The sequence below is a fragment of the Carcharhinus amblyrhynchos genome, chromosome 25 (genome assembly GCF_965287045.1).
Source record: "Carcharhinus amblyrhynchos chromosome 25, sCarAmb.v2.hapA, whole genome shotgun sequence".
Taxonomy (NCBI): Eukaryota; Metazoa; Chordata; class Chondrichthyes; order Carcharhiniformes; family Carcharhinidae; genus Carcharhinus; species Carcharhinus amblyrhynchos.
This window is the reverse complement of record NC_137348.1, coordinates 2,871,807-2,898,999: the sequence shown is the minus strand read 5'-3', so window position 1 is coordinate 2,898,999 and position 27,193 is coordinate 2,871,807. Positions and strand designations below refer to the sequence as shown.

Below are 27,193 nucleotides of genomic sequence, written 5' to 3'. Positions count from 1 at the left end.
GCAACCTTTTATGCGGCACCTTATCAAACGCCTTTTGAAAAGCGAGAAACACCACATCCACCGGTTCCCCTCTGTCTACCGCACTAGTCACATCCTCACAGAAATCCAATAAATTCGTTAAACACGATTTCCCCTTAACGAATCCGTGCTGTGTCTGCTCTATCAAACAATTCTTCTCTAGGTGCCTCGCTATTTCTTCTTTGATGACGGATTCAAGCATTTTTCCAACAACAGACGTTAAACTAACCGGCCTATAATTCCCTGCCTTTTGCCTGCTACCTTTTTTAAACAGCGGCGTAACATTAGCCGTTTTCCAATCTTTCGGCACTTCCCTGGAATCCAGCGAAGTTTGGTAAATAATCACTAAGGCATCCACTATCACCTCTGCCATTTCCTCAGAACCCTGGGATGCCATGCTAAATTGACTCTTACTGTCAGGGACTAGCAGGATAAATGTAAGGGGTTATGGGAATAGTGCCTGGGTGGGATTGTGGTTGGTACAGACCCAATGGGCTGAATGGCCTCCTTCTGTACTGTAGGGATTCTATGGATTCTAGGAGGATGTCAGGGGGATCTGCAAGGTAAATGTGTGAGGCTATGGGGATTGGGCCTGGATGGGATTGTTATCGGTGCAGGCTCGATGGGCCGAATGGCCTCCTTCTGCACTGTAGGGATTCTATGATTCTCCCGTTACTGTCCGAGTGTGGAGGTGCTGTTCTAAACCTTCTCCTGCGTTTGGAGTCTGCGCAAATAAACTAACCCTTCGAGTTCATCCTGTCTCCAGTTTGTTGTGGGGTTATTAATAGAAATGGTGATTAAACAAAAACCGAAGGATTGGAGAATACATCATCGCTTAGAAACAGGAAACAATCAAAGACTCTTTGTGTTTCCAGAGGGTGTTAGTGAGTAGTTGGTGCTGTTTCAGTTCACACCTCTCCTGTCTGTAACACACGTCTCTCTGATGGTGATGAGCTGGGTGCAGAGTCTCTGTGGAACAAGTGGATTATCTCCTGATTGCGGTCTTTCCCTCTCTGTCTGAGGAGTCAGTGTCGGAATTCTCACTCCCTGTCGTGTTCTCCCAGTTTTCCTGCTTCCGGTCTCTCTTTTTGTTCAGTCGGATTGCACATTTCCTGCTCCGGAAATGAAACAAAAGAAAAGGATTTTAGTTGCAGGATTTGCCGAGGACTTTAAACCCCTTCCCATCCCAATAGACAGTGATATGGACAGGGAGAGAGTGAGAGAGAGACAGAGTGAGAGAGACAGAGAGTGAAAGAGAGACAGACAGACAGTGTGAGAGAGAGAGTGAGAGAGAGAGAGACAGAGTGAGAGAGATAGGCAGGGAGTGAGTGAGAGAGAGAGACACACACACACACGGTGAGAGAGGCAGACAGAGAGTGAGAGAGAGAGACAGACAGACAGACAGAGAGTGTGAGAGAGACACACACAGAGTGAGAGAGACAGAGAGTGAGAGAGAGAGACACAGAGTGAGAGAGACAGGCAGAGAGGGAGAGAGAGACAGAAACAGAGAGAGACAGACGGGGAGAGAGACAGTGAGATAGTGAGACAGGGAGAGACAGACAGACAGACAGAAAGAGAGACAGAGAGACAGTCAGACGGTCAGGGTAAAGGTTGATCATGTGGATAAGATGCTGCTAAATGTTGTGATGTTCTGATTTTCACAGTGGAATATTGAGCTGAGGATTTTATTAAAAACCTTCTGTAATCTTCGAAGCTTTTCTTCATTCTCCACCGGCTGTTCTTCACTTCCAAACGTTCCTCAGCGACCGTGGGTTGTAACTGTCAGAGAGTGAATATGAGTTACAGCCACAGCCCCAGGTCCAGTGATACCGAGAACAGAAACAGCCCAACGAGCCCACGCCACCATCTTAACACCACCAGTCCCCCCCTCCACCCATAACCCTTATCTATGCTTATGGCCATCCAGATTGAGGGAAACTAATTTAGGGACAATTTATTATCTCCAATCAGCCTAACAGCACATCTTTGGGGTGTGGGAGGAAACCGGAGCACCCGGAGAAAACCCACGCAAGCACGGGGAGAATGTGCAAACTCCCGCAGACACCGGCCCAAATCCATGTGTCTGCACAGCAATCAGTGATAGTCACTGAGCTGTCGTCTTGCCCAGTATCTGGTCCAGTTTAAGCACACAATAATGTCATCTACACACCCAGCTGTTCCCCTGCAGCTATTCCCCCTACACCCCCTCCCCCTACACCCCCTCCCCCAGCACCCCCCTCCCCCTACACCCCCTCCCCCAGCAGCCCCCTCCCCCTACACCCCCTCCCACTACACCCCCTCCCCCAGCACCCCCTCCCCCAGCAATCCCTCCCCCTACACCCCCTCCCCCAGCACCCCCTCCCCCTACACCCCCCTCCCCCTACACCCCCTCCCCCAGCAATCCCTCCCCCTACACCCCCTCCCCCAGCACCCCCTCCCCCTACACCCCCTCCCCCAGCACCCCCTCCCCCTACACTCCCTCCCCCAGCACCCCCTCCCCCTACACACCCCTCCCCCAGCACCCCCTCCCCCTACACACCCCTCCCCCTACACACCCCTCCCCCTACACCCCCTCCCCCTACACCCCCTCCCCCAGCACCCCCTCCCCCAGCACCCCCTCCCCCAGCACCCCCTCCCCCTACACTCCCTCCCCCAGCACCCCCTCCCCCAGCACCCCCTCCCCCTACACTCCCTCCCCCAGCACCCCCTCCCCCTACACCCCCTCCCCCAGCACCCCCTCCCCCAGCAGTCCCTCCCCCTACACTCCCTCCCCCTACACCCCCTCCCCCAGCAGTCCCTCCCCCTACACCCCTCCCACTCACCCCCTCCCCCTGCACCCCCTCCCCCAGCACCCCCTCCCCTACACCCCCTCCCCCAGCACCCCCTCCCCCTACACCCCCTCCCCCAGCACCCCCTCCCCCTACACTCCCTCCCCCAGCACCCCCTCCCCCAGCACCCCCTCCCCCAGCAATCCCTCCCCCAGCAGTCCCTCCCCCTACACTCCCTCCCCCTACACCCCCTCCCCCAGCGCCCCCTCCCCCAGCAGTCCCTCCCCCTACACCCCTCCCACTCACCCCCTCCCCCTACACCCCCTCCCCCTGCACCCACTCCTGCGGGACTTTGCTGGGAGTTGATAGGCTCGATAGTGAAACTATTTCTGTAGTGGGGGAGTCGTGGACAAGAGGATATAATATTAAAGTGAGAGTGATTCAGGAGCAGTTAGGGAACACTTCTTCACACAATGAATGCTCGATGTGTGTAACTTTCTCCCACAAAAAAACAGTAAAACCTAAAATAAATCACTTTAAAATCTGAGATGGATAAGGGTGGTACAGTGGTTAGCGCTGCTGCCTCACAGCGCCAGGGACCGGGTTTGATTCCCGGCTTGGGTCACTGTCTATGCAGGGTCTGTACGTTCTCCCCGTGTCTGCGTGGGTTTCCTCCGGGTGCTCCGGTTTCCTCCCACAGTCCGAAAGACCGTGTTGGTTAGGGTGGATTGGCCGTGCTACATTCTCCCTCAGTGTAACCTGAACAGGGGCCAGAGTGTGGGGAGTAGAGGATTTTCACAGTAACTGTAATGTAAACATATCTGTGACACTAATAAATAAACTTAAACTCTTGTAAGACAAGATTATAAAGGGTGTGGAGTCAAAGCAGGTGGATGGAGTTAGGATAAAGCTCAGTGTCAGGAAGCAGCAGTGAGCTGTTTGTATTGGTGGAGATTCGAAATAAGGAATAGATTGAAGTGGTTTTAATTTAGTGATTCTGGGTGGAGAGGGTAAAGGATAGAGATTCATACAAAACAAAGGTTCTTTCATGTATAAGGATGTTCAGTTTCATTTTAAACTGTTTCTATTCCGCTCACAGAGTTTACAGGATGAAAAGTAAACAAGGATTTGGGAAAAAATGAGCAGTTGCCAAGCAACCAGGGAAGTTTTTTGGGTTTTTTGGGTTGGGACACACTCACGGTCTTGCTGCCAACATGTCTGCCGGATGCTGCGAGCTGATTGGTGCTCTCCCCCTGAGCATTCTGGGAGCTCAAAGTACAACTTTCTGAAAGAGAAACTTTCACATCAAACACAGAGGAAAAGACAAATCCTCACCCCCCACCCCCCCCCTCACCCACCCCCCCACCCACCCCCCCACCCCCCCACCCCCTCACCCACCCCCCCCACCCACCCCCCCACCCCCCCACCCCCTCACCCACCCCCTCGCCCACCCCCTCACCCACCCCTCACCCACCCCCTCGCCCACCCCCTCACCCACCCCCCCACCCCCTCACCCACCCCCCCACCCACCCCCCCACCCCCTCACCCACACCCTCACCCACCCCCCCAGCCCCTCACCCACCCCCTCACCCACCCCCCAGCCCCTCACCCACCCCCTCACCCACCCCCCCCCTCACCCACCCCTCACCCACCCCCCCACCCCTCACCCCCTCACCCACCCCCCCCACCCCCTCACCCACCCCCTCGCCCACCCCCTCACCCACCCCCCACCCCCTCACCCCCCCACCCCCCCCACCCCCTCGCCCACCCCCTCGCCCACCCCCCACCCCCTCACCCCACCCACCCCCCCACCCCCTCGCCCACCCCCTCACCCACCCCCTCGCCCACCCCCTCACCCCCTCACCCCCCCTCACCCACACCTCACCGCCCCCTCACCCACCCCCTCACCCACCCCTCACCCACCCCTCACCCACCCCCCACCCCCTCACCCACCCCCTCACCCAATCCCTCACCCAACCCCCCCACCCCCCTCACCCACACACCCCCTCACCCCCCCCTCACCCATCCTCAACCCAACTCCTAATCCAACCCCCCCACCCACCCACAACACAACCCCCAACCCAATGCCCTCACCTCCCCCACCCATCGCTTCACCCAACCTCAAGACAACCCCTCACCCGCCGCTAACCCAAACCCAACCCCATCCCCAACCCAACTCCCAACCAGCACCCAACACAACCCGCCCACCACCCCACTGCCTCACCCCATGTTTTTACCCACCCAACCCCCTCACCCACCACCCTCACCCTCCCCAACCCACACCCCCATCCACCCCCAACCCCACTCTTAACCCCACCTCCAGCCCAATCCCCTCACCCACCCCCCAACCCAACTCCCTCATCCACCCCAACTCAACCCCCAACCCAACCCCAACCCACTGCCTCACCCACCCACCACCAACCCCTCACCTGCCCCCCACCCACCCCAACACCCACACCCTCATCCACACCTTCACCTACCCCCTCACCCACATCCTCACCCACCCCCTCACCCACCCCCACCCACACCCTCACCCACCTCCTCACCCACACCCTCATGCATGCACCCTTCCCCACAAACACCCCCATACACAACCATACCTACACCCCCATTGCTCTGACAGTGCGGCACTCCCTCAGCACTGACCCTCTGACAGTGCGGCACTCCCTCAGCACTGACCCTCTGACAGTGCGGCACTCCCTCAGTACTGACCCTCTGACAGTGCGGCGCTCCCTCAGTACTGACCCCCTGACAGTGCGGCACCCCCTCAGCACTGACCCTCTGACAGTGTGGCACTCCCTCAGCACTGACCCTCTGACAGTGCGGCACTCCCTCAGCACTGACCCTCTGACCGTGCAGCACTCCCTCAGTACTGACCCTCTGACAGTGCGGCACTCCCTCAGCACTGACCCTCTGACCGTGCAGCACTCCCTCAGCACTGACCCTCTGACAGTGCGGCACTCCCTCAGCACTGACCCTCTGACAGTGCGGCACTCCCTCAGTACTGACCCTCTGACCGTGCAGCACTCCCTCAGCACTGACCCTCTGACAGTGCGGCACTCCCTCAGTACTGACCCTCTGACCGTGCAGCACTCCCTCAGTACTGACCCTCTGACAGTGCGGCACTCCCTCAGTACTGACCCTCTGACAGTGCGGCGCTCCCTCAGTACTGACCCTCTGACAGTGCAGCACTCCCTCAGTACTGACCCTCTGACAGTGCGGCACTCCCTCAGCACTGACCCTCTGACAGTGCGGCACTCCCTCAGCACTGACCCTCTGACAGTGCGGCACTCCCTCAGCACTGACCCTCTGACAGTGCGGCGCTCCCTCAGCACTGACCCTCTGACAGTGCGGCACTCCCTCAGTACTGACCCTCTGACAGTGCGGCGCTCCCTCAGTACTGACCCTCTGACAGTGCGGCACTCCCTCAGCACTGACCCTCTGACAGTGCGGCACTCCCTCAGCACTGACCCTCTGACAGTGCGGCACTCCCTCAGCACTGACCCTCTGACAGTGCTGTGTTGCTCCTGCACGGTGTGTCTCTATTTAATTTTGTGTCCCTATCTGTGCACTCGGATTTGAACCTCTGACCTCCTGAGTGTGAGTTACAAGCAGCCAGTCAGCCACAGGGCCCCAGCCTGGACTGGGTTGTAGAATTGGGGATCACTGATACTTACGCTCGACAGACCCCGGTTCCTCGACTCGGATTCCTGTCACTGTGATCTGATTGGAGAGAGTGAGTGTGTCAGTGTGAGGCTGGTGTTAACGTCATCATCATCTCCCTCCTAATGAACCAACCCAAACCACCCAGTAAAAACCCATCCTCGCCTCTGTGTTAAACACAGTGGTTTGTGCAGCTGAGGAACCCGGTGCAGAAACCTCCCATTCCATGTTGACTGAGCAAAGTCTCAGAGTCTTACAGCACTAAAAACATAGAAACACAGAAACTAGAAGCAGGAGGAGGCTATCCAGCCCTTCGAGCCTGCTCCATCATTCACTTTGATCATGGCTGTTCATCCAATTCAATATCCTGGCTCCCCCTTCCCCCTCCCCCCACAATATCCCTTTAGCCCCAAGAGTTATATCCAATTTCTCCTTGAAATTACACAATGTTTTGGCCTCAACTACTTCCTGTGGGAGTGAACTCCACACATTCACCACCCTCTGGGTGAAGAAATTTCTCCTCCCCTCAGTTCTAAAAGGTTTCCCCCTTATCCTCAAACTCTGACCCCTCGTTCTGGATTACCCCCACCATGGGGAACATTCTTTCTGAATCTACCCGGTCTAACCCTGTTAGAATTTTATAAGTTTCTATCAGATCCCCTCTCACTCTTCTAAACCCCAGTGAATATAATCCTAACCCACTCAGTCTCTCCTCATATGACAGACCTGCCACCCCAGCCTGATAAACCCTCGCTGCATCCCTCTATAGCAAGGACATCAGATAAGGACACTAAAACTGTACATAATGCACCAATCCATCCTCATCTCATTTTCCAGCACTTGGTTCCTGGTCCTGTAAACTCTGGGGCTTCAAGAGCTCATCTAAATGCTTCTTGTGAGAGTTCCCGCCTCTCTCACTCTCTCGTGCAATCACTCACATCACTTTCTCTGCTCTAAGGAAAATAACCCCATCCTACCCTGGATCGTCATCGCTGAAAGTCTCCGTCCCAGGCAACATCCTAGTGAATCTCTCTGCACCCTTTGTAGTGCAATCATATTCTAATTCACTCAGAGGGTGGGGAGTGAGTGGAATCAGCGGTGATGGTGGAGGCGAACTCGCTGGGGTCTTTTAAGAGACTTCTGGATGAGTACATGGGATTTAATGGGATGGACATGCACCCCAAGGTCCCCCTGATCCTCTGCATTTCTGAGTGTCCTACCATTCATTGTGTATTTCCTTTGCCTTCTTAATCCTCCCAAAATGCATTACCTCACACTTACCAGGGTTTGTCACGGTTCTGCCCATCTGACCAGCCCGTCTATAACATCCTGGAAGCTTTCCTCCTCACCATTGACCACACTGCCAATTTCTGGGTCATCTACTGATCGGACACCCACATTCCTGTCTGGATCTCTAAAGCACACAGCAAGGGACCAGCACTGATCCCTGTGGAACGCCACAAACAGTGACAAAAACAATCTTCAATCCTCACCCTCTGCTACCCGCCAAAGACACCCCCTCCCCTCTGCACCGAATTCCCAGTTTGCTCCAGAATCCCAGATAACCACACTCGCTCTGGCTGTATCTCACTCAGGATGTGCTCTCTCCCCAGCTGCTGATGTGGGAATAGTGACGGAAGTGTAGGAGTTATTCTCAGGGTTGTCCTGCTCCGGGGAGGGGGCAGGGGGTGTTGGAGGAGGAGACACGGGAACCTCAAAGAGGAAACTACTCAACTTCCAGCCAAATCACCCTCACAGGACTAACGTCTCCGAATTGTGAAGGAATGAAACCAGCAAGAGACTCACCTCCTGAGAGGATCTGGAAGACATTTCGTCCGCATCGGAGGTCTAAAACAGATCAAGGGCAAATGAATTATCGACCTCGAAGAAAAATTCAAATATTCCAATCTAAACTGATCCTGGAAATCCCAAACTGATTCCCCAAATCCCAAAATGGTCCCTGGAATCTCAAACAGAAACCTCCAAATCCCAAACTGAACCCCCAAATCCCAGGCAAAACCCCAAACTCCCCAGCAGAGCCCCCAACATCTCAGATATTTACAAGATGTGGGCATCGCTGTCTGGGCTGGGGTCTTTTGCCCATCCCTAATTGTCCCTTCAGGGTATTTATTATTCAACCACATTGCTGTGGTTCTGGAGCCACATGTAGGCCAGACCAGGTAAGGACAGCAGATTTCCTTCCCTGAAGGACATTAGTGACCCAGATGGGTTTTTACAACAATCGACAATGGTTTCCTGGTCATCAGTAGATTCTTAAATCCAGATTTTTATTGGATTTAAATTTCATCATCTGTTGTGGCGGGATTCGAACCTGGGTCTCCAGAACATTCCCCTGAGTCCCAGGGTGACCAATCCAGGGATTATATCATTAACCTGCTGCCTCCCCCATTTACCGAATCCCGGGATCCTAGATTGAACCCCCACGTTCCAAATTAGACCCCAACATCCCAGACGGAGCCTCCGCGTCTCACCTGCCCCCTGAGTCCCGGGGAGAACATGTCATTAGCTAGATCTTACCAGGCTTCCTGAAGCTTGATTGACTCTCTTGAGCTTAGCCTGAAGACTCAACAGATGTTCCTCTTGTCGGAACAGATCGATCTGTAACTCGTCACATTTCTCGCCCTGCTCACGAATCAGCTTCCGATAAACATCATTCTGCTGCAGAGTCTGTGTGTGCAACTTGTGAAAATCCTCTCTCGACTTCAGAGCCTGTGGGAACAAGAGAGTGATCACCAGATACAGAGTAAAATCCCATCTACACTGTCCCCCATCAAACACTCCCAGGACAGGTACAGCACGGGGTTAGATACAGAGTAAAGCTCCCTCTACACTGTCTCCCCCATCAAACACTCCCAGGACAGGTACAGCACAGGGTTAGATACAGAGTAAAGCTCCCTCTACACTGTCCCCCCATCAAACACTCCCAGGACAGGTACAGCACGGGGTTAGATACAGAGTAAAGCTCCCTCTACACTGTCCCCCCATCAAACACTCCCAGGACAGGTCTGATCTCTGTCGATAATGATCAGTGTGAGAGTCAGGCAGACACAATCACACATCTCTCTGTATGAATGCATCACGCTAACTGCAGAATAATAATCGCAGGGTGCACTTTGCAGCAAACACAGCTCCTATACGATTATATTTAGCTGTTTGTTTGTAATTGGGTGAGATTATTCCAATTATTGTAACCATTCGAGCTTCAATGTCACTTCACAATTACCTGATCTCTCTCTATCGCCACCTCCTGCATTTGCTGCAGGGTTGTCTCAATGCGATCTTTGTACATCTGCGAATCCTTCCTCAACGTCATGCATTGGAGCTCAAACACCTCCTTCTCCTCCAGGAGCTGCAGAGAGTGAGAGAACAAGGTGGGAATAAGGATTGGCCAATAGCTGTCACTCTGTAGCTGTACAGAGCTGGGAATATGATCCCTGGAATGAGCTGACTCTCTGCTGCCAGATTCCAGGAGATGAGAAATCACCGGAATATGGGATTGAGGAGCAGGAATAGGTCGTTCAGCCCTTCTAACCTGTCCCACCATTCAATAAGATCACGGCTGAATGAGTTGTGGTTTTGGTTTCACTCTCCTGCTCACAGTGGCACACTGGTTAGCACTGCTGCCTCACAGCTCCAGGGTCCTGGGTTCAATACCAGCCTTGGGTCACTGTCTGTGTTGAGTTTGCACATTCTCCCCATGTCTGTGTGGGTTTCCTCTAGGTGGTCCGGTTTCCTCCCACAGCCCAAAGATGTGCGGGTTAGGTGGATTGGCCATGCTAAATTGACCCTAGTGTCAGGGGGATTAGCAAAGTAAATATGTGGGTTTAAGGAAATAGAGTCTTGTGGGATTGTGGTCAGTGCAGACTCGATGGGCCGAATGGCCTCCTTCTGTACTGCAAGGATTCTATGATTCTATGAACTATTCCCCTTGACAGTTAATGCCATTCCTATCACCGAATCCCATTCTGTCAACATCCTGGGGGTTACCATTGGCCAGAAACTGAACTGGACCCAGCCGTATACACACAGCGACTCCCAGAGCGGGTCAGAGACTGGGAATCCTGCAGTGAGTGACTCACCTCCTGACCCCCCAAACCCTGTCCACCATCTACAAGGCACAAGTCAGGAGTGTGATGGAATACTCCCCCACTCGCCTGGATGGGGGCAGCTCCAACAACACTCAAGAAGCTCAACACCATCCAGGACAAAGCAGGCCTGCTTGATTGGCACCCCATCCACAAACACCCACCCCCTCCACCCTGACAAACAGGGGCAGCAATGTTCTTTAGACAGCACCTTCCAAATCCACGACCACTTCCATCTCGAAGGACAAAGGCAGCAGATACCTGCGAACACCACCCCCTGCAAGCTCCCCTCCAACTCACTCGCCATCCTGACTTGGAACTATATCGCCATTCCTTCGCAGACGCCACACAAACAGAAATCCAAGCTGGGAATTGAACCTGGATCCCTGGCACTGTGAGGCAGCAGTGCTAACCACTGTACCAGCCTCCCGGTTGGAGATAGTCATTGCCTAGCGTTTGTGTGGTGTGAATGTTACTCGTCAGCCCAGAGCTGGATATTGTCCAGGTCCTGTGTGTTTGGACACGGACTGTTACAGTATCTGAGGAGTTGTAACTGGTGCTGACATTGACCCTTCTTTGTAACGAACCTGCTGTCAGCCAGCAAGGGCAACCTTGTCAAATGCCAAATTTCCCAATGACACTCACATCCCAGGATAAGATAAAAGAGAAATACCTTATCCCGCATTTCCTCCACATCCTGAAGCTCTTTGCGTAGATTGTAAATGCTGTTGACAAGCTCCTGGTATTCCTCCAGTGCTGTCCTCCGATCATCCTCCAAAATCTGGATGTACATCTTATTTGTATCAACTTTATCAACCTTTAGTTTGTATGACAAACAAATAAATGCAGATTAGATCAATGAGAATTGCAGTTTGTTTCTGTCTCTTAGCTACAATATACAGGTTAAGTGGGTATACGGAGTTAATTATACAGCAACTGATTACATGGAAGTACAGAGCAGCCTGTTTAAATGGACACTCCCTTAAAACTGAGATTCATTGGAGAGAGTGTGGCGCTGTCACTAGGCTACTAATAGGCCACTAATCCGGAGCACCAGGCTATTGCTCTGGGTACATGGGTTCAAACCCCACCACGGCAGGCAAAGGCAGCTGGTCTCAAATGATGGAGCGATTAAAACTGGGAATAAACAAGGAACACAAAGATCTCGGAAAATTGTGAGGGTTACAGAGATAGGGAGGGGGTGTAGGGGCTGGAGGGGGTTACAGAGATAGGGAGGGGGTGTAGGGGCTGGAGGAGGTTACAGAGATAGGGAGGGGGTGTAGGGGCTGGAGGAGGTTACAGAGATAGGGAGGGGGTGTAGGGGGCTGGAGGAGGTTACAGAGATAGGGAGGGGGTGTAGGGGGCTGGAGGGGGTTACAGAGATAGGGAGGGGTGTAGGGGGCTGGAGGAGGTTACAGAGATAGGGAGGGGGAGCTGGAGGGGGTTACAGAGATAGGGAGGGGTGTAGGGGGCTGGAGGAGGTTACAGCGATAGGGAGGGGTGTAGGGGCTGGAGGAGGTTACAGAGATAGGGAGGGGTGTAGGGGCTGGAGGAGGTTACAGCGATAGGGAGGGGTGTAGGGGCTGGAGGAGGTTACAGAGATAGGGAGGGGTGTAGGGGCTGGAGGAGGTTACAGAGATAGGGAGGGGGTGTAGGGGCTGGAGGGGGTTACAGAGATAGGGAGGGGGTGTAGGGGCCTGGAGGAGGTTACAGAGATACGGAGGGGGGTGTAGGGGCTGGAGGAGGTTACAGAGATAGGGAGGGGTGTAGGGGCCTGGAGGGGGTTACAGAGATAGGGAGGGGTGTAGGGGCTGGAGGGGGTTACAGAGATAGGGAGGGGGTGTAGGGGCCTGGAGGAGGTTACAGAGATAGGGAGGGGTGTAGGGGCTGGAGGGGGTTACAGAGATAGGGAGGGGTGTAGGGGCTGGAGGGGGTTACAGAGATACGGAGGGGGGTGTAGGGGGCTGGAGGAGCTAAAGAACAAAGAAAAGTACAGCACAGGCACATCCAAGCCTTATGATGCCCTAAATAAAATTAAAAAACCCTTCTGCCCTTACTCGATCCGTATCCCTCTATTCCCTCCCTATTCATAGTTACCCATCCAGATGTCTATTAAATGTTGCTAATGTGCCTGCTTCCTCCACCGCCTCCGGCAGCGCATTCCAGACACCCATCACTCTCTACATGAAAAACTACCCCCGCACATCTCCCTTAAACTTTCCCCTCTCACCTTGAACCTGTGCTCCCTTGTAATTGACGCTTCCATCCTGGGAAAAAGCCTCTGACTATCCACCCTGTCTGTGCCTCTCATAATTTTATAGACCTCTATCGGGTCTCCCCTCAGCCTCCGTCTTTCCAGTGAAAACAATCCTAGTTTATTCAACCACTCCTCCTAGCCAACACCCTTGAGACCAGGCAACATCCTGGTGAACCTTCTTCACACCCTCGCCGAAGCTCCCATGTCCTGGTAGTGTGGCGTCCAGAACTGCACGCAATACTCCAAATGCAGCCTAACCAAGGTGTTATATAGCTGCAATATGATTTCTCAATTCATGTACTCAATGCCCTGGCCAATGGAAGCAAGCATGCCATACGCCTTCTTAATCACCTTGGCCACATTTAGGGAATTGTGGACCTGCACGCCCAGATCCCTCTGTATGTTAATGTTCCTAAGGGTTCTGCCATTTACAATTAAATTTGATCCTTCAAAACGCATCACCTCACATTTGTCTGGATTAAACTCCATCTGCCATTTTTGTGCCCAAGTCTCCAATCTATCTCTATCCTGTTGTATCTCTGACAATCCCCGGCATTATCAGCAATTCCAACAATCTTCATGTCATCTGTAACCTTATTAATCAGAACCCCCCCCACATTTTCCTCCAGATCATTTATATAGACTACAAACAGCAGAGGTCCCAGCACTGATCCCTGTGGAACACCACTAGCTACAGATCTCCATTCTGAAAATCACCCTTCCACCACTACCCTCTTCTATAACCCAGCCAGTTCTGTATCCATCCAGTCAGCCCATCCCAAACCCCATTTTAATACAAAACCTGCTGCCTGTCACTAACTAGCCCATTTTCCTCCAAATGTGCAAATATCCTGTCCCTCAGGATCTTCACCAAAACCTTCCCCACCACTCACATCAGGCTCACCGGCCTGTCATTCCCTGGATTATCCCTGCTTCCTTTCTTAAACAAGGGAATAACATTGGCTATTCTCCAGTCCTCTGGAATCTCGCCTGTGATCAAAGAGGATGTGAAGGCCCCAGGGACTTCCCTCCCGCAGGAACCTGGGATAGATTCCAATCCGACCCTGGGGACTTGTCTACCTTAATGGAATTTAGGATGCCCAAAACTTCCTCCTTCGATATATTGACGTTCTACAGAGTGTTCACACACCTATCCTTGACCTCAACATCCGCCATTTCCTTCTCCTTAGTGAATATTGGTATAAAGTACTCATTAAAGATCTCACACACCTCCTGTAGCTCCACACTTAACTTCCCTCCATTGTCCTTGATTGGGCCGATTCTTTCTCTTGCTCCTAATAAAAAGCCTTGGGATTCTCCTTGCCCCTGTTTGCTAAAGACATTCCATGGCCTCTTTTAGGCCTCCCAATTCCATGTTGAACTTCCTCTCTATTTTCACTGCACTCCTCAAAAGCTTCATCAGTTTTTAGGTGAGGGTGGGAGGATTGAGGATGAGGAGAATGAGGGTGAGGAGATTGAGGGTGAGGAGAATGAGGGTGAGGGGATTGAGGATGAGAAGAATGAGGGTGAGGGGATTGAGGGTGAGGAGAATGAGGGTGAGGGGATTGAGGGTGAGGAGAATGAGGGTGAGGGGATTGAGGGTGAGGAGAATGAGGGTGAGGGGATTAAGGGTGAGGAGAATGAGGGTGAGGGGATTGAGGGTGAGGAGAATGAGGGTGAGGGGATTGAGGGTGAGGAGAATGAGGGTGAGGAGAATGAGGGTGAGGGGATTGAGGGTGAGGAGAATAAGGGTGAGGGGATTGAGGGTGAGGAGAATGAGGGTGAGGGGATTGAGGGTGAGGAGAATGAGGGTGAGGGGATTGAGGGTGAGGAGAATGAGGGTGAAGGGATTGAGGGTGAGGAGAATGAGGGTGAGGGGATTGAGGGTGAGGAGAATGAGGGTGGGAGGATTGAGGGTGAGGAGAATGAGGGTGAGGGGATTGAGGGTGAGGAGAATGAGGGTGAGGGGATTGAGGGTTGCTGTCTATGGAATAATACCTGGTAAATCAGCAGCTGCAGAGGGATAATACGAAGGGACAATCCCGAGGGAGACTCACCTTCATGGGATGCACCAGCTCTTGGATTTTTGCTTTGAGTAAATCGTTTTCCCGCTGGAGCTCCCAGATCAGTTCCTGCTTTGGCCGCTGCTCCATGGCGTGTTTGAGTTTCATGGTGTGAGTGCGTTCCACCTTACACCCATCCTCAGCCAGCATCAGACTGTGTTTCAGCTTCTCAATCTGTAACAACAACCTTCCACTTAGAGTTCACACAATTCCCCATCACCATGGCAACACCACACACTCTGAGACACATCACACCAACATTCAGGTACTGGTGTCCATCGGGATTGTGTCCAATGGGAGTGAATGGGAAGGGGTTTGAGCCATTGGGATTGCGTACAATGGGAGTGAATGGGAAGGGTTTGATCCATTGGGATTGTGTCCAATGGGAGTGAATGGAAAGGGGTTTGATCCATTGGGATTGTGTCCAATGGGAATGAATGGGAAGGGGTTTGATCCATTGGGATTGCGTACAATGGGAATGAATGGGAAGGGGTTTGATCCATTGGGATTGTGTCCAATGGGAGTGAATGGGAAGGAGTTTGATCCATTGGGATTGTGTACAATGGGAGTGAATGGGAAGGGGTTTGATCCATTGGGATTGTGTCCAATGGGAGTGAATGGGAGCCAGGACGATGTGAGTCCAAAGTTCACATACACAAAGGCAAAACCCTGCAGAAGCTGAAAATCTGAAATAAAATCAGAGACTGGGGGGGTCAGGGCAGTGAGTACAGGGGGAGAAACAGAGTTAACGTTTCAGACTGTGACTTTCCATTCAAACAGTCTTAGTGGTTCTGAGAAATGTCACGGAGCTGGACATTAACACTGTTTCTCTCTCCGCTCTCACTGCCCGACCAACTCAGTACTTCCCCCATTCTCCTTATCACAAACTCCAGCAAGCGAGGTCAGGATGAGATTATCACTAAACGTAACTCCGAGGAATCCACACCTCTCACAGACCCAGGGGCAAGGAGGGTGCTGAGAGTTGGGAGAGGGGAACCCATGGGGAGTGGGATTAATGAGAAATATTTCATTCCTGGAACCCACCTCCAGCTGCAGGTCCCTGTTCTTCATCAGGACCCCATTCTTCTCCTCACTCTGCAAAGCAAAGTCCTTGGCCCATTTATAATTCTCCTCCTTACATCTCTTCAGTTCCTCGCTGTAATTATTCCGTTCCTCCCGCATCTTCCAAAAGCGTTCCTGGTGTTTCTGAAGCTCGTTGACTTTCACCTGCAGCTGTTTGATGTGATCGTCTTTCTTTGTCAGCTCACTGGTCAGGTCCTGTAGCCGCTTGTTGGTCTGGATCACCGCCTGCTGCTGTTTCTGGACCTCCGCCATCAGTAGCTGAGTGAGGCTGGACTCACCTCCGGCATCTGCCCAACACAAACAGCCTGAGTTAACACCACAGTCCCGGTCAGGGACCAAAACTAACATCAACCAGCTCCCAGCTCTGTGGGAGCAGCGAGAGCGCACAGTACAGGACAGGCAGGTCCCCCCAAAAAGGAGGGATAGAAATGGCAGGATTCGGGAACCGTGGGTAGCTGGGGAAATTGTAAGCTTAGTCAAACGGAAAAAGGAAGCACACAATAGATCTAGACATCTAAAAAGTGACAAAAGCCTTGAGTAGCATGGTGAAAGGAGGAAGGAACTTAGGAATTAGGAGGCTAAAAGAGGCCATGGAATGTCTTTAGCAAACAGGGGCAAGGAGAATCCCAAGGCTTTTTATGGATATATTAGGAGCAAGAGAGTAACGAGAGGAAGAGTCAGCCCAATCAAGGACAATGGAGGGAAGTTATGTGTGAAACCACAGGAAGTGGGTGAGGTCTTTAATGTGTATTTTGTATTGGTATTCATGAAGGAGAAGGACATGGCAGATATCGAGGTCAGGGACAGGTGTGTGAACATTGTAAAGAATGTCAATATATCGAAGGAATTGCTTGAAGGTGGGCAAGACCCCGGGGCCGGATGGGATTTATCCCAGTTTACTGCGGGAAGCAAGGGGAGAAATAGCTGGGGCCTGTTGTTTGTATATAAATGATTTGGAGAAAGTGTGAAGAAGGTTCACCAGGATGTTGCCTGGTCTGGAGGGTGTTGGTTATGAGGAGGTGTTGAATAAACTGCGATTGTTTTCATTGGAAAGACGGAGGTTAAGGGGAGTCCTGATAGAGATCTACAAAATTATGAGAGGCAGAGATAGTGGATAGTCAAAGGCATTTCCCCCAGGGTGGAAGTGTCAATTACACGGGGGGGCACAGGTTCAAGGTGAGAGGGGGGGATGTTTAAGGGAGATGCTGAGGGGGGAGTTTTTCACACAGGGAGTGGTGGGTGCCTGGAACGCGCTGCCAGAGGAGGCGGTGGAAGCAGGAACATTAACAACATTTAAGAGACATCTGGATGGGTACAGGAATAGGGAGGGAACAGAGGGATACGGACTGAGTAAGGACAGGAGGGTTTTGTTTTAATTTAGTCAGGGCATTATGACCAGCACAGGTTTGCAGGGCCGAAGGACCTGTTCCTGTGCTGTACTTTTCTTTGTTCTTTTTCGCTCTAATCACACTCTGGGTTTCCAGTCTCTTTGCAGCTTTCCCCAGTTCCTTGCTTGCGAATCAATATCACTGACTATTCCTCTGTGAGAGGCAGCACATGGATATTTGATCCCGTCCTCCGTCAGTCCCACAACATCTCAATGGAAGGGGTTTAAAAGACATTGAATACCAAACCTCTCAGCTTCATAAAGATGGGATGCCAAGAAAGGACGTCCGGTGAGTTACCCGTAACTATTAAGTTGATGGGATTTCGGTTTTTGGGCATCAGTTATCTCAGCTCTCTGTTACCACGTAGACAATAGGACAGGTGGAGACTAACCAGGAATCGAACCCAGGTCCTTGGAGCTGTGAGGCAGCAGTGCTGAGCACTGTCCCACTGTCCCATCTACAGCTCATCATCTCTTGTGTGAATAAGTGTGAGGGGTCGTATGGACGCTTAGCTCTGCTTCAGTCGATGCGACGACTTTGTTTTAAGATATTCCTGCCTCTGCAATTACATTTAAATGCTAGATTGTCGGGGTTAACTAACACGGCGAAGCTTAAATAATTGACTACATTTTAAAACTCAGAAGGCATGCTGAGTAGCTGAAAATTGAATTTGTGAAAAGTACGCAGCGAGGTTTGATGACACAGCTACAGGACCTGTGTTTGTCAGAGACAGCTCGACGAAAACATTTCCAGTAACCAGATAAGAATTAAGATGTGTCTTAGTTTCAGTGTGTGTTCAGAGTTCAGTTTATTTCCGAGTTCGGTTCAATGTGATTAGCACAGAGCAGCAGGGAAACCCAGCCTCTCTCCAACTTGTCTCTTTTTGTCCCTGTAATGATTTTTCTTCAAGTTCTGTTCAGCAAAAGAAATTCACTTTAAACTCTGTACTGGTGCCGCCAACATCTATTCAAAGGGATGAACGATTCCATAATGTGTCTCTCTGTTTGAGGGAATGGGGGTTTGATTGTGATTACATTTCAGCTGTAAACATCAACCGATTTTAAACTTCTCAGAAAGTTTGCTTGTGTCTATTGCCAGAAATCAGAAAACTCAAACCATTCAAAACACTCCTTCATAAACAAAAAACCTTGCTGCCTTTAACTGGGAGGGTGAGGAGTAAAGGAGAAAGGTTGTCCCGCCATCCCTTCCCACCTGTAGCAGGAGAGAGACAGAACTTTAGCGAGGGATTTACCAGGATGTTGCCCTGGTACGGAGGGCATTAGCTATGAGGAGAGGTTGGAGAAACTTGGTTTGTTCTCACTGGAGCGACAGAGGTTGAGGGGGAGACCCTATAGAAGTCTACAAGATTATGAGGGACAGAGTGGATAGTCAGAAGCTTTTTCCCAGGGTGGAAGAGTCAGTTACTGGGGGGTAAAGGTTTAAGGTGTGAGGGGCAAGGTTTAAAGATGTACGAGGCAAGTTTTTTACACAGAGGGTGGTGGGTGCCTGGAACTCGCTGCCGGGGGAGGCAGTGGAAGCGGATACGATAGTGAGTTTTAAGGGGCGTCTGGACAAATCCATGAATAGGATGGGAATAGAGGGATATGGTCCCCGGAAGGGGAGGGGGTTTTGGTTCAGTCGGGCAGCATGGTCGGTGCAGGCTTGGAGGGGCCGAGGGGCCTGTTCCTGAGCTGGAATTTTCCTTATTGTTTGGAATTCCCGATTTTGGAGCTCAGGCTGTTGATGACACGGCCGTAGAGGCGGATTCCATTATAACCGGGAATGTCCGAGACAATGTGGAGATCTCAGAGTTTAAGGTGTTGGAGGAGGAGGTTGTGGAGATTGGGAGGGAGGGGTGAGGAAGTATCTTGAACAGAATGACTAGAATTGTTAGATTGGGAGCTAACTTAGGCCAAAGAGGTCAGCGGGATGGGTGAGACGGGGATGGTCTCAGTTGGAACCTGAGGCAGTGATACTTCAGGTGAGTGGGTGGAGGATAGGGAAGCCGAGAGGAGAGTGCGAGGGAAGGTCTTACCAAGGATGACGGAGAATGTGCGGGTGGGGTCCTTTCCAGTTATCCGCCTGTAAAGTTCAGGATAGTACAGCTCCAGACTTTCCAGGAATGCGATGTAACCCTTACAGCCCGTCCGCTGTAAAATGTCCAACAGCATTCCTACAAAAACCAACAAGAGATGGTCAGGATTCCCCGGGCTGTACCTGCTCCCCCACACCACCCCCTCACTCCCCGGGACTTACCAACAACCTGCTGGAAGGTCCTGAGGCGAAACCAGTCTCTGACAGGCTCCTGGGCTCCGAGGGGTTAAATCACATCATCTCAGCCTCCTTCAGCCGAAAGTACCTCTTGGTTCAGACTCACCTCCCAGCACTGACCCTCTGACAGTGCGGCACTCCCTCAGCACTGACCCTCTGACAGTGCGGCACTCCCTCAGCACTGACCCTCTGACAGTGCGGCACTCCCTCAGCACTGACCCTCTGACAGTGCGGCACTCCCTCAGCACTGACCCTCTGACAGTGCGGCACTCCCTCAGTACTGACCCTCTGACAGTGCGGCACTCCCTCAGCACTGACCCTCTGACAGTGCGGCACTCCCTCAGCACTGACCCTCTGACAGTGCGGCACTCCCTCAGTGCTGCTCTGTAGTATCAACCAGGATTGTTTGCTGAAATGTCTCGAGTGAGCGAGGAGACACTGGCCTTCTGACTCTGAGGGGGGTCCTGAGATTGTCTCTGGGCTCATATGGACTGAGGCAGTGGGGATCAGTTCAATAATCTGATCAGAGCTCCTTCTGGAGTGGTTAGTGCCAGAGGCCCTGGAGGGAGAGGTTGATCCCATAGCCCACCGAACCTGTGCTGGCTGTTTGAGAGCTCAATCTCACTTAGAATCACATCTCAGACTCTTTGCCGTGACTTGTAACTTAATCCACTTCAGCTACATGTCTAAGAATCTTCTGGAAGCTCCAACAATCTTTCAGATAGTTTATTCCAGATGTTAAGCAGCCTCTGTGTGTTGTGTGATGACACTCCACCTTTGAGAATTCTATTTCTCATGTTTCCAGTCCAGGATCTGTTAGATTTTTTTTTAATCATCAATTCCACTGGGTTTGCATCCAGCAGCCCCGTGGTGTTACTGCAGCAGCATAATTGCTCCTAATTTTTCAAATGTTTGTTTTGACCTGAACTAATGCAGTACTGCTGTTTTTAGTGTTTTCCACTGGGGTTTTGCAGAGTAGGTCTTGATTAGGTTGGGTAAGTTGAGAATCAGGTGACTGGGTGAAGCTGGGCTTACACAGATGAACCCAGTTCAGATACTGTTTGGAATTTGCAGGCAAAAGTTGCCCTTTCCCTCTCTGAGGTGTGGAGACTGGGACCTCCCAGAGACCAGGTTTCTTTCTTTGAAGTTTTCTTTTATTTGAGGATACATCTTCCTCTGGAGATTGCTGTGGGACATTCAGTGTTTATTGGATCAATGTTCAGAGGTGTTAAAGGGGTGGAAATCGAGCATCCAAGTAAGCGTATCTGTTTTGGTGCTAACTGGTTCTGAAGAGACCTATGACTATGGGGTTATTGCTTGAATTGGAACAATAGAGATAGCTAGCTGTTAGGAATTATACTTTGCCTTGTTTAAGTCTTGCAATTGGTAAAAGTTAAGCTAATTCTTGTTATATTCTAACAATATAACAATATATATATTGTTATATTGCTAGAATATAAACTTTGTTTGATAAAAGCTTCCTTGAATCAAATCTGGAGAGAAACATCTTAATTCACCAATGTCAAAATCAAATGTAAAAGTTAATTTCATAAAATACCTTGGAGTTTCTGATCTGGTCTTTAACCGAAGATATCGCCTCATTTTCCCTTTAATGCTTTCGATAAGGATTTTAAATCTCTGACGTCTGCTTACCAACCTTCCCCTCATTGGAAATAATTTCTCTTTATTTACCCGGCCCAGATCCCATAAGGTTTTAAACGTCTCCGTTAAATCTCTCCCTTAACCTTCTCGGCTCTAAGGGGAACAATCCCAGCTTCCCCCAGTCTCTCCGCACTAACTGAAGTCCCCCGTCCCTGGAACATTCCGGTAAACCTCCTCGGGCCCCTCTGAGGACACACCTACTTTCCGTCGCCTGGTGACCAGGTTGGGGTCATTGAAGATTTGTTCCTCGTCATCGTGGATTAGGACTTTGCACTGCCGGAGATAGGGGGTGATCCGAGACGGTTCCACCGTCGAGGTCAGTTTCGCTCGGTAATTTTCCAGATTGTTCCAAAGCTCATTGGCATCAGTTTCGCTCTCATCCGACATTGTGATTCCAGATCCTGGGAAGAGATTTCCTGGAGATGTATCCCAGACATAAGGAATTCCAAAATAAATGTGACTGTTAAAGTTTGCCTGGGTCCCCACCGGTCTGCCGCACCCCCCCCTCCACCCCCACACCCTCACCATCACCCCCCTCCCTGCCCCCCTCCACCCCCCACACCCTCACCATCACCCCCCTCCCTGCCCCTCCCCCCACCCCACACACCCCCACCATCAACCCCCTCCCTGCCCCCCTCCACCCCCACACCCCCACACCCCCACCATCACCCCCCTCCCTGCCCCCCTCCACCCCCACACCCTCACCATCACCCCCCTCACTGCCCCCCTCCTCCCCCCACACCGCCACCATCACCCCCTCCCTGCCCCCCTCCACCCCCCCACACCCCCACCATCAACCCCCTCCCTGCCCCCCTCCTCCCCCCACACCCCCACCGTCACACCCCCTCCCTGCCCCTCCCCCCACACCCCCACCATCAACCCCCTCCCTGCCCCCCTCCTCCCCCCACACCCCCACCGTCACACCCCCTCCCTGCCCCTCCCCCCACACCCCCACCATCAACCCCCTCCCTGCCCCCCCTCCGCCCCCACACCCCCACCATCACCCCCCTCCCTGCCCCCCTCCACCCCCCACACCCCCACCATCAACCCCCTCCCTGCCCCCCTCCACCCCCACACCCCCACCATCAACCCCCTCCCTGCCCCCCTCCACCCCCCACACCCCCACCATCAACCCCCTCCCTGCCCCCCTCCACCCCCACACCCCCACCATCAACCCCCTCCCTGCCCCCCTCCACCCCCACACCCCCACCATCACCCCCCTCCCTGCCCCCCTCCACCCCCACACCCCCACCATCACCCCTCTCCCTGCCCCCCTCCACCCCCACACCCCCACCATCACCCCCCTCCCTGCCCCCCTCCTCCCCCCACACCCCCACCATCAACCCCCTCCCTGCCCCTCCCCCCACACCCCCACCATCACCCCCCTCCCTGCCCCTCCCCCCCAACCCCCACACCACCCCCCCCAACCCCCACACTACCCCCCCAACCCCCACACCGCCACCTCACTCCCCCCCCCGCCCCTCCCACCGCCCCCACAAGCTAACAGTAACTGTATTGACAAAACAAAAGCAAAAAAATCACTCTTGGCTTGACAGAAGTCAGAGGGTGGTTGTAGAGAGTTGTTTTTCAAACTGGAGGCCTGTGACCAGCCTCAGGGATCAGTGCTGGGTCCACTGTTATTTGTCATTTATATTAATGATTTGGATGAGAATATAGGAGGCAGGGTTAGTAAGTTTGCAGATGACACTAAGATTGGTGGCATAGTGGACAGTGAAAAAAGTTATCTCCAATTGCAACGGGATCTTAATCAATTGGGCCAGTGGGCTGACGAATGGCAGATGGAGTTTAATTTAGACAAACGCAAGGTGATACATTTTGGTCGATTGAACCAGGGCAGGACTTACTCAGTTAATGGTAGGGCGTTGGGGAGAGTTACAGAACAAAGAGATCTAGGGGTACAGGTTCATAGCTCCTTGAAAGTGGAGTCACAGGTGGACAGAGTGGTGAAGAAGGCATTCGGCATGCTTGGTTTCATTGGTCAGAACATTGAATACAGGAGTTGGGACGTCTTGTTGAAGTTGTACAAGACATTGGTAAGGCCACACTTGGAATACTGTGTACAGTTCTGGTCACCCTATTATAGAAAGGATATTATTAAACTAGAAAGAGTGCAGAAAAGATTTACTAGGATGCTACCGAGACTTGATGGATTGAGTTATAAGGAGAGGCTGGATAGACTGGGACATTTTCTCTGGAGTGTAGGAGACTGAGGGGTGATCTTAGAAACATAGAAACATAGAACAGTACAGCACAATCCAGGCCCTTCAGCCCTTGATGTTGTGCCGAGCTATGTCCAAACTCAAGATCAGTCTATCCCACTCCCTATCATTCTGGAGTGCTCCATGTGCCTATCCAATAACCGCTTAAAAGTTCCTAAAGTGTCCGACTCCACTATCACAGCAGGCAGTGCATTCCACACCCCAACCACTCTCTGAGTGAAGAATCTACCTTGGACATCCCTCCTATATCTCCCACCATGAACCTTATAGTTATTCCCCCTAGGAACAGCTACATCCACCCGAGGATATAGTCTGTGCGTGTCCACTCTATCAATCCCCCTCTTACTGAGGTCTATAAAATAACGAGGGGCACAGATCAACGACATAGTCAGTATCTTTTTCCCAAAGGTAGGGGAGTCTAAAACTAGAGGGCATCGGTTTAAGGTGAGAAGGAAGAGATACAAAAGTGCCCAGAGGGGCAATTTTTTCACATAGAGAGTGGTGAGTGTCTGGAACGAGCTGCCAGAGGCAGTAGTAGAGGCGGGTACAATTTTACCTTTTAAAAAACATTACATGGATAAAGTGAGCATAGAGAGATTTGGGCCAAATACGGGCAGTTGGGACTAGTTTAGGGATTTTAAAAGAAAAGAGTGTCTTGGACAAGTTGGGCCGAAGGGCCTGTTTCCATGCTGTAAACCTCTATGAGTCTATGACTCTATAAAACACTGCGGTGCTGGAAATCTGATATCAAAACAGAAAACACTGGAAAATCTCCGCAGGTCTGACAGTGTCAGTGGAGAGAGAAGCAGAGTGACTCTTCCCCTGGGTTAAAGCAATGTGATGGGCTCTGGATTGTTCCAGACAGGGTGAAGCAGAGCAGATGGTCAGAGATAGATGGGAACTTGATGTACCAGTACACCATCCTGCCCTCAGGACCACGTTTCCATCCCTCAGCCTGCCCCCGTGAACCCCAGCACAAGCTGGAGGAACAGAAGCTCCGTTTCCAATCAGGCATTTCACACACATCCGCACTCAACAAGTTCAACAACCTCAGCCCAGAATCTCTCTCCTCTATCCTGACCCCCCCCCCCCCAATTTTTAATCCAATGTTGTTGTCTCAGTGTCTCTCTCCACGGTACAAACCCCACCTCCCCCCACGGGGTCACTGCTTGTTCTGAAACGTTGCTTTTATTGAATGCTCACCGATGCTCTGGCTTTCACTTTCTTGCCTTTGTGCTGCTGTCACAACCTTCTTTAGTCTTTAACACTGCTATTAACACAGCCTTTATCTTGTATCCTTAACTTCTTTGTGCAATCTCTCCAAGCTGCCACTAATCATTGACTTTCGATTGAGTTCCAGCTGCTGTAATCCCCTGAAACAGAATAAAACCCATCACATTTCTCCCCCCCTGCCCCTTATCTCAAAAGAAGTCGCGCAGACTCAAAACATTAACTCTGTTTCTCGCTCCACAGATGTTGCCAGAACCGCTGAGTTTCTCCAATATTTTCTGTTATATTTCTGTCTATCAATCCAACTCCTTCAAACTAGACACAGAACCCGTCCCCCAGTGAGAGTCAGTGTGTGTGGGACCCGTACCCCAGTGAGAGTCAGTGTGTGTGGGAGCCGTACCCCAGTGAGAGTCAGTGTGTGTGGGAGCCGTACCCCAGTGAGAGTCAGTGTGTGTGGGACCCGTCCCCCAGTGAGAGTCAGTGTGTGTGGGACCCGTACCCCAGTGAGAGTCAGTGTGTGTGGGACCCGTACCCCAGTGAGAGTCAGTGTGTGTGGGACCCGTACCCCAGTGAGAGTCAGTGTGTGTGGGACCCGTACCCCAGTGAGAGTCAGTGTGTGTGGGACCCGTACCCCAGTGAGAGTCAGTGTGTGTGGGACCCGTACCCCAGTGAGAGTCAGTGTGTGTGGGACCCGTACCCCAGTGAGAGTCAGTGTGTGTGGGACCCGTACCCCAGTGAGAGTCAGTGTGTGCGGGACCCGTACCCCAGTGAGAGTCAGTGTGTGTGGGACCCGTACCCCAGTGAGAGTCAGTGTGTGCGGGACCCGTACCCCAGTGAGAGTCAGTGTGTGTGGGACCCGTACCCCAGTGAGAGTCAGTGTGTGCGGGACCCGTACCCCAGTGAGAGTCAGTGTGTGTGGGACCCGTACCCCAGTGAGAGTCAGTGTGTGTGGGACCCGTACCCCAGTGAGAGTCAGTGTGTGTGGGACCCGTACCCCAGTGAGAGTCAGTGTGTGCGGGACCCGTACCCCAGTGAGAGTCAGTGTGTGTGGGGCTCGTACCCCAGTGAGAGTCAGTGTGTGTGTGGGACCCGTACCCCAGTGAGAGTCAGTGTGTGTGGGACCCGTACCCCAGTGAGAGTCAGTGTGTGTGGGACCCGCACCCCAGTGAGAGTCAGTGTGTGTGGGACCCGTACCCCAGTGAGAGTCAGTGTGTGTGGGACCCGTACCCCAGTGAGAGTCAGTGTGTGTGGGACCCGTACCCCAGTGAGAGTCAGTGTGTGTGGGACCCGTACCCCAGTGAGAGTCAGTGTGTGTGGGACCCGTACCCCAGTGAGAGTCAGTGTGTGTGGGACCCGTACCCCAGTGAGAGTCAGTGTGTGTGGGACCCGTACCCCAGTGAGAGTCAGTGTGTGTGGGACCCGTACCCCAGTGAGAGTCAGTGTGTGTGGGACCCGTACCCCAGTGAGAGTCAGTGTGTGTGGGACCCGTACCCCAGTGAGAGTCAGTGTGTGTGGGACCCGTACCCCAGTGAGAGTCAGTGTGTGTGGGACCTGTACCCCAGTGAGAGTCAGTGTGTGTGGGACCCGTACCCCAGTGAGAGTCAGTGTGTGTGTGGGACCCGTACCCCAGTGAGAGTCAGTGTGTGTGGGACCCGTACCCCAGTGAGAGTCAGTGTGTGTGGGACCCGTACCCCAGTGAGAGTCAGTGTGTGTGGGAGCCGTACCCCAGTGAGAGTCAGTGTGTGTGGGACCCGTACCCCAGTGAGAGTCAGTGTGTGTGGGACCCGTACCCCAGTGAGAGTCAGTATCAGGGATTTTCATAGTAACTTTATTGCAGTGTTACTATAAACTTACTTGTGACACAAATAAATAAATTTTAGAACTTTGTGGAAGTTGTCAGGTGAATATTAATAAAACTGATCAGAAACAGAAGTGAAGTATTTGTGTCAAAGAGCCAAAAACATCAGCAATTACAATTCTGTCAGAATGAGTTTTGCCACAGCCCCCCTATCCCTCTGCAGGAAGACATGGTGTGGAGATGCCAGTGTTACACAGTAAGGAGTCTGTCAACACCAGGTTAAAGTCCCACAGGTTTATTCGGTAGCTGAAAGCTGGCAGTGGGAAGTGACAGTGCCCACGCTTTGTGGAGTCTGGCTGATGGAATCTCTTTGTTGAGGTGTTGGCTGACGTGAAAACCTCAGCTCAATGTGTCCCACAGCTTTACAGTGTGAAAGGTCACTTTTAGTAAAAAATAGAACACACTCACCCACCTGTCCTGCATCAATGGCTCTGATCCTGGCTTACACAGCAAGATCCCAACTCCCAGTAAACTCCTCGTCGAGGTTCCAGCTTCGAGTGGGGTAAATGTGAACTTTGACAGCTCGGTGCTAACTCTGAACAGCAGCAAACCCCAGAAAGAGGAAGTTTCGCTGTGTCACAAGTTG

At 52.2% G+C, this 27,193-nt stretch overlaps 1 protein-coding gene across 1 annotated transcript; it reads right to left on the bottom strand.

Moving 5' to 3' along the window:
* Positions 1 to 267: 267 nt before the first annotated feature.
* On the bottom strand, positions 268 to 27,112 carry card9 (caspase recruitment domain family, member 9). Its single transcript, XM_080211974.1, has 13 exons — positions 27,016 to 27,112; positions 21,477 to 21,695; positions 19,382 to 19,519; positions 15,920 to 16,245; positions 14,870 to 15,049; positions 11,229 to 11,372; positions 9,694 to 9,819; positions 8,988 to 9,179; positions 8,256 to 8,297; positions 6,464 to 6,509; positions 3,986 to 4,071; positions 1,715 to 1,797; positions 268 to 1,130 (listed from the first exon to the last, which is right to left on the bottom strand). Exons 2-13 carry the CDS (start codon positions 21,664 to 21,666, stop codon positions 1,004 to 1,006), a joined length of 1,680 nt encoding a protein of 559 aa, XP_080068100.1. The 5' UTR covers positions 21,667 to 21,695; positions 27,016 to 27,112; the 3' UTR covers positions 268 to 1,003.
* Between the last annotated feature and the right edge of the window lie 81 nt (positions 27,113 to 27,193).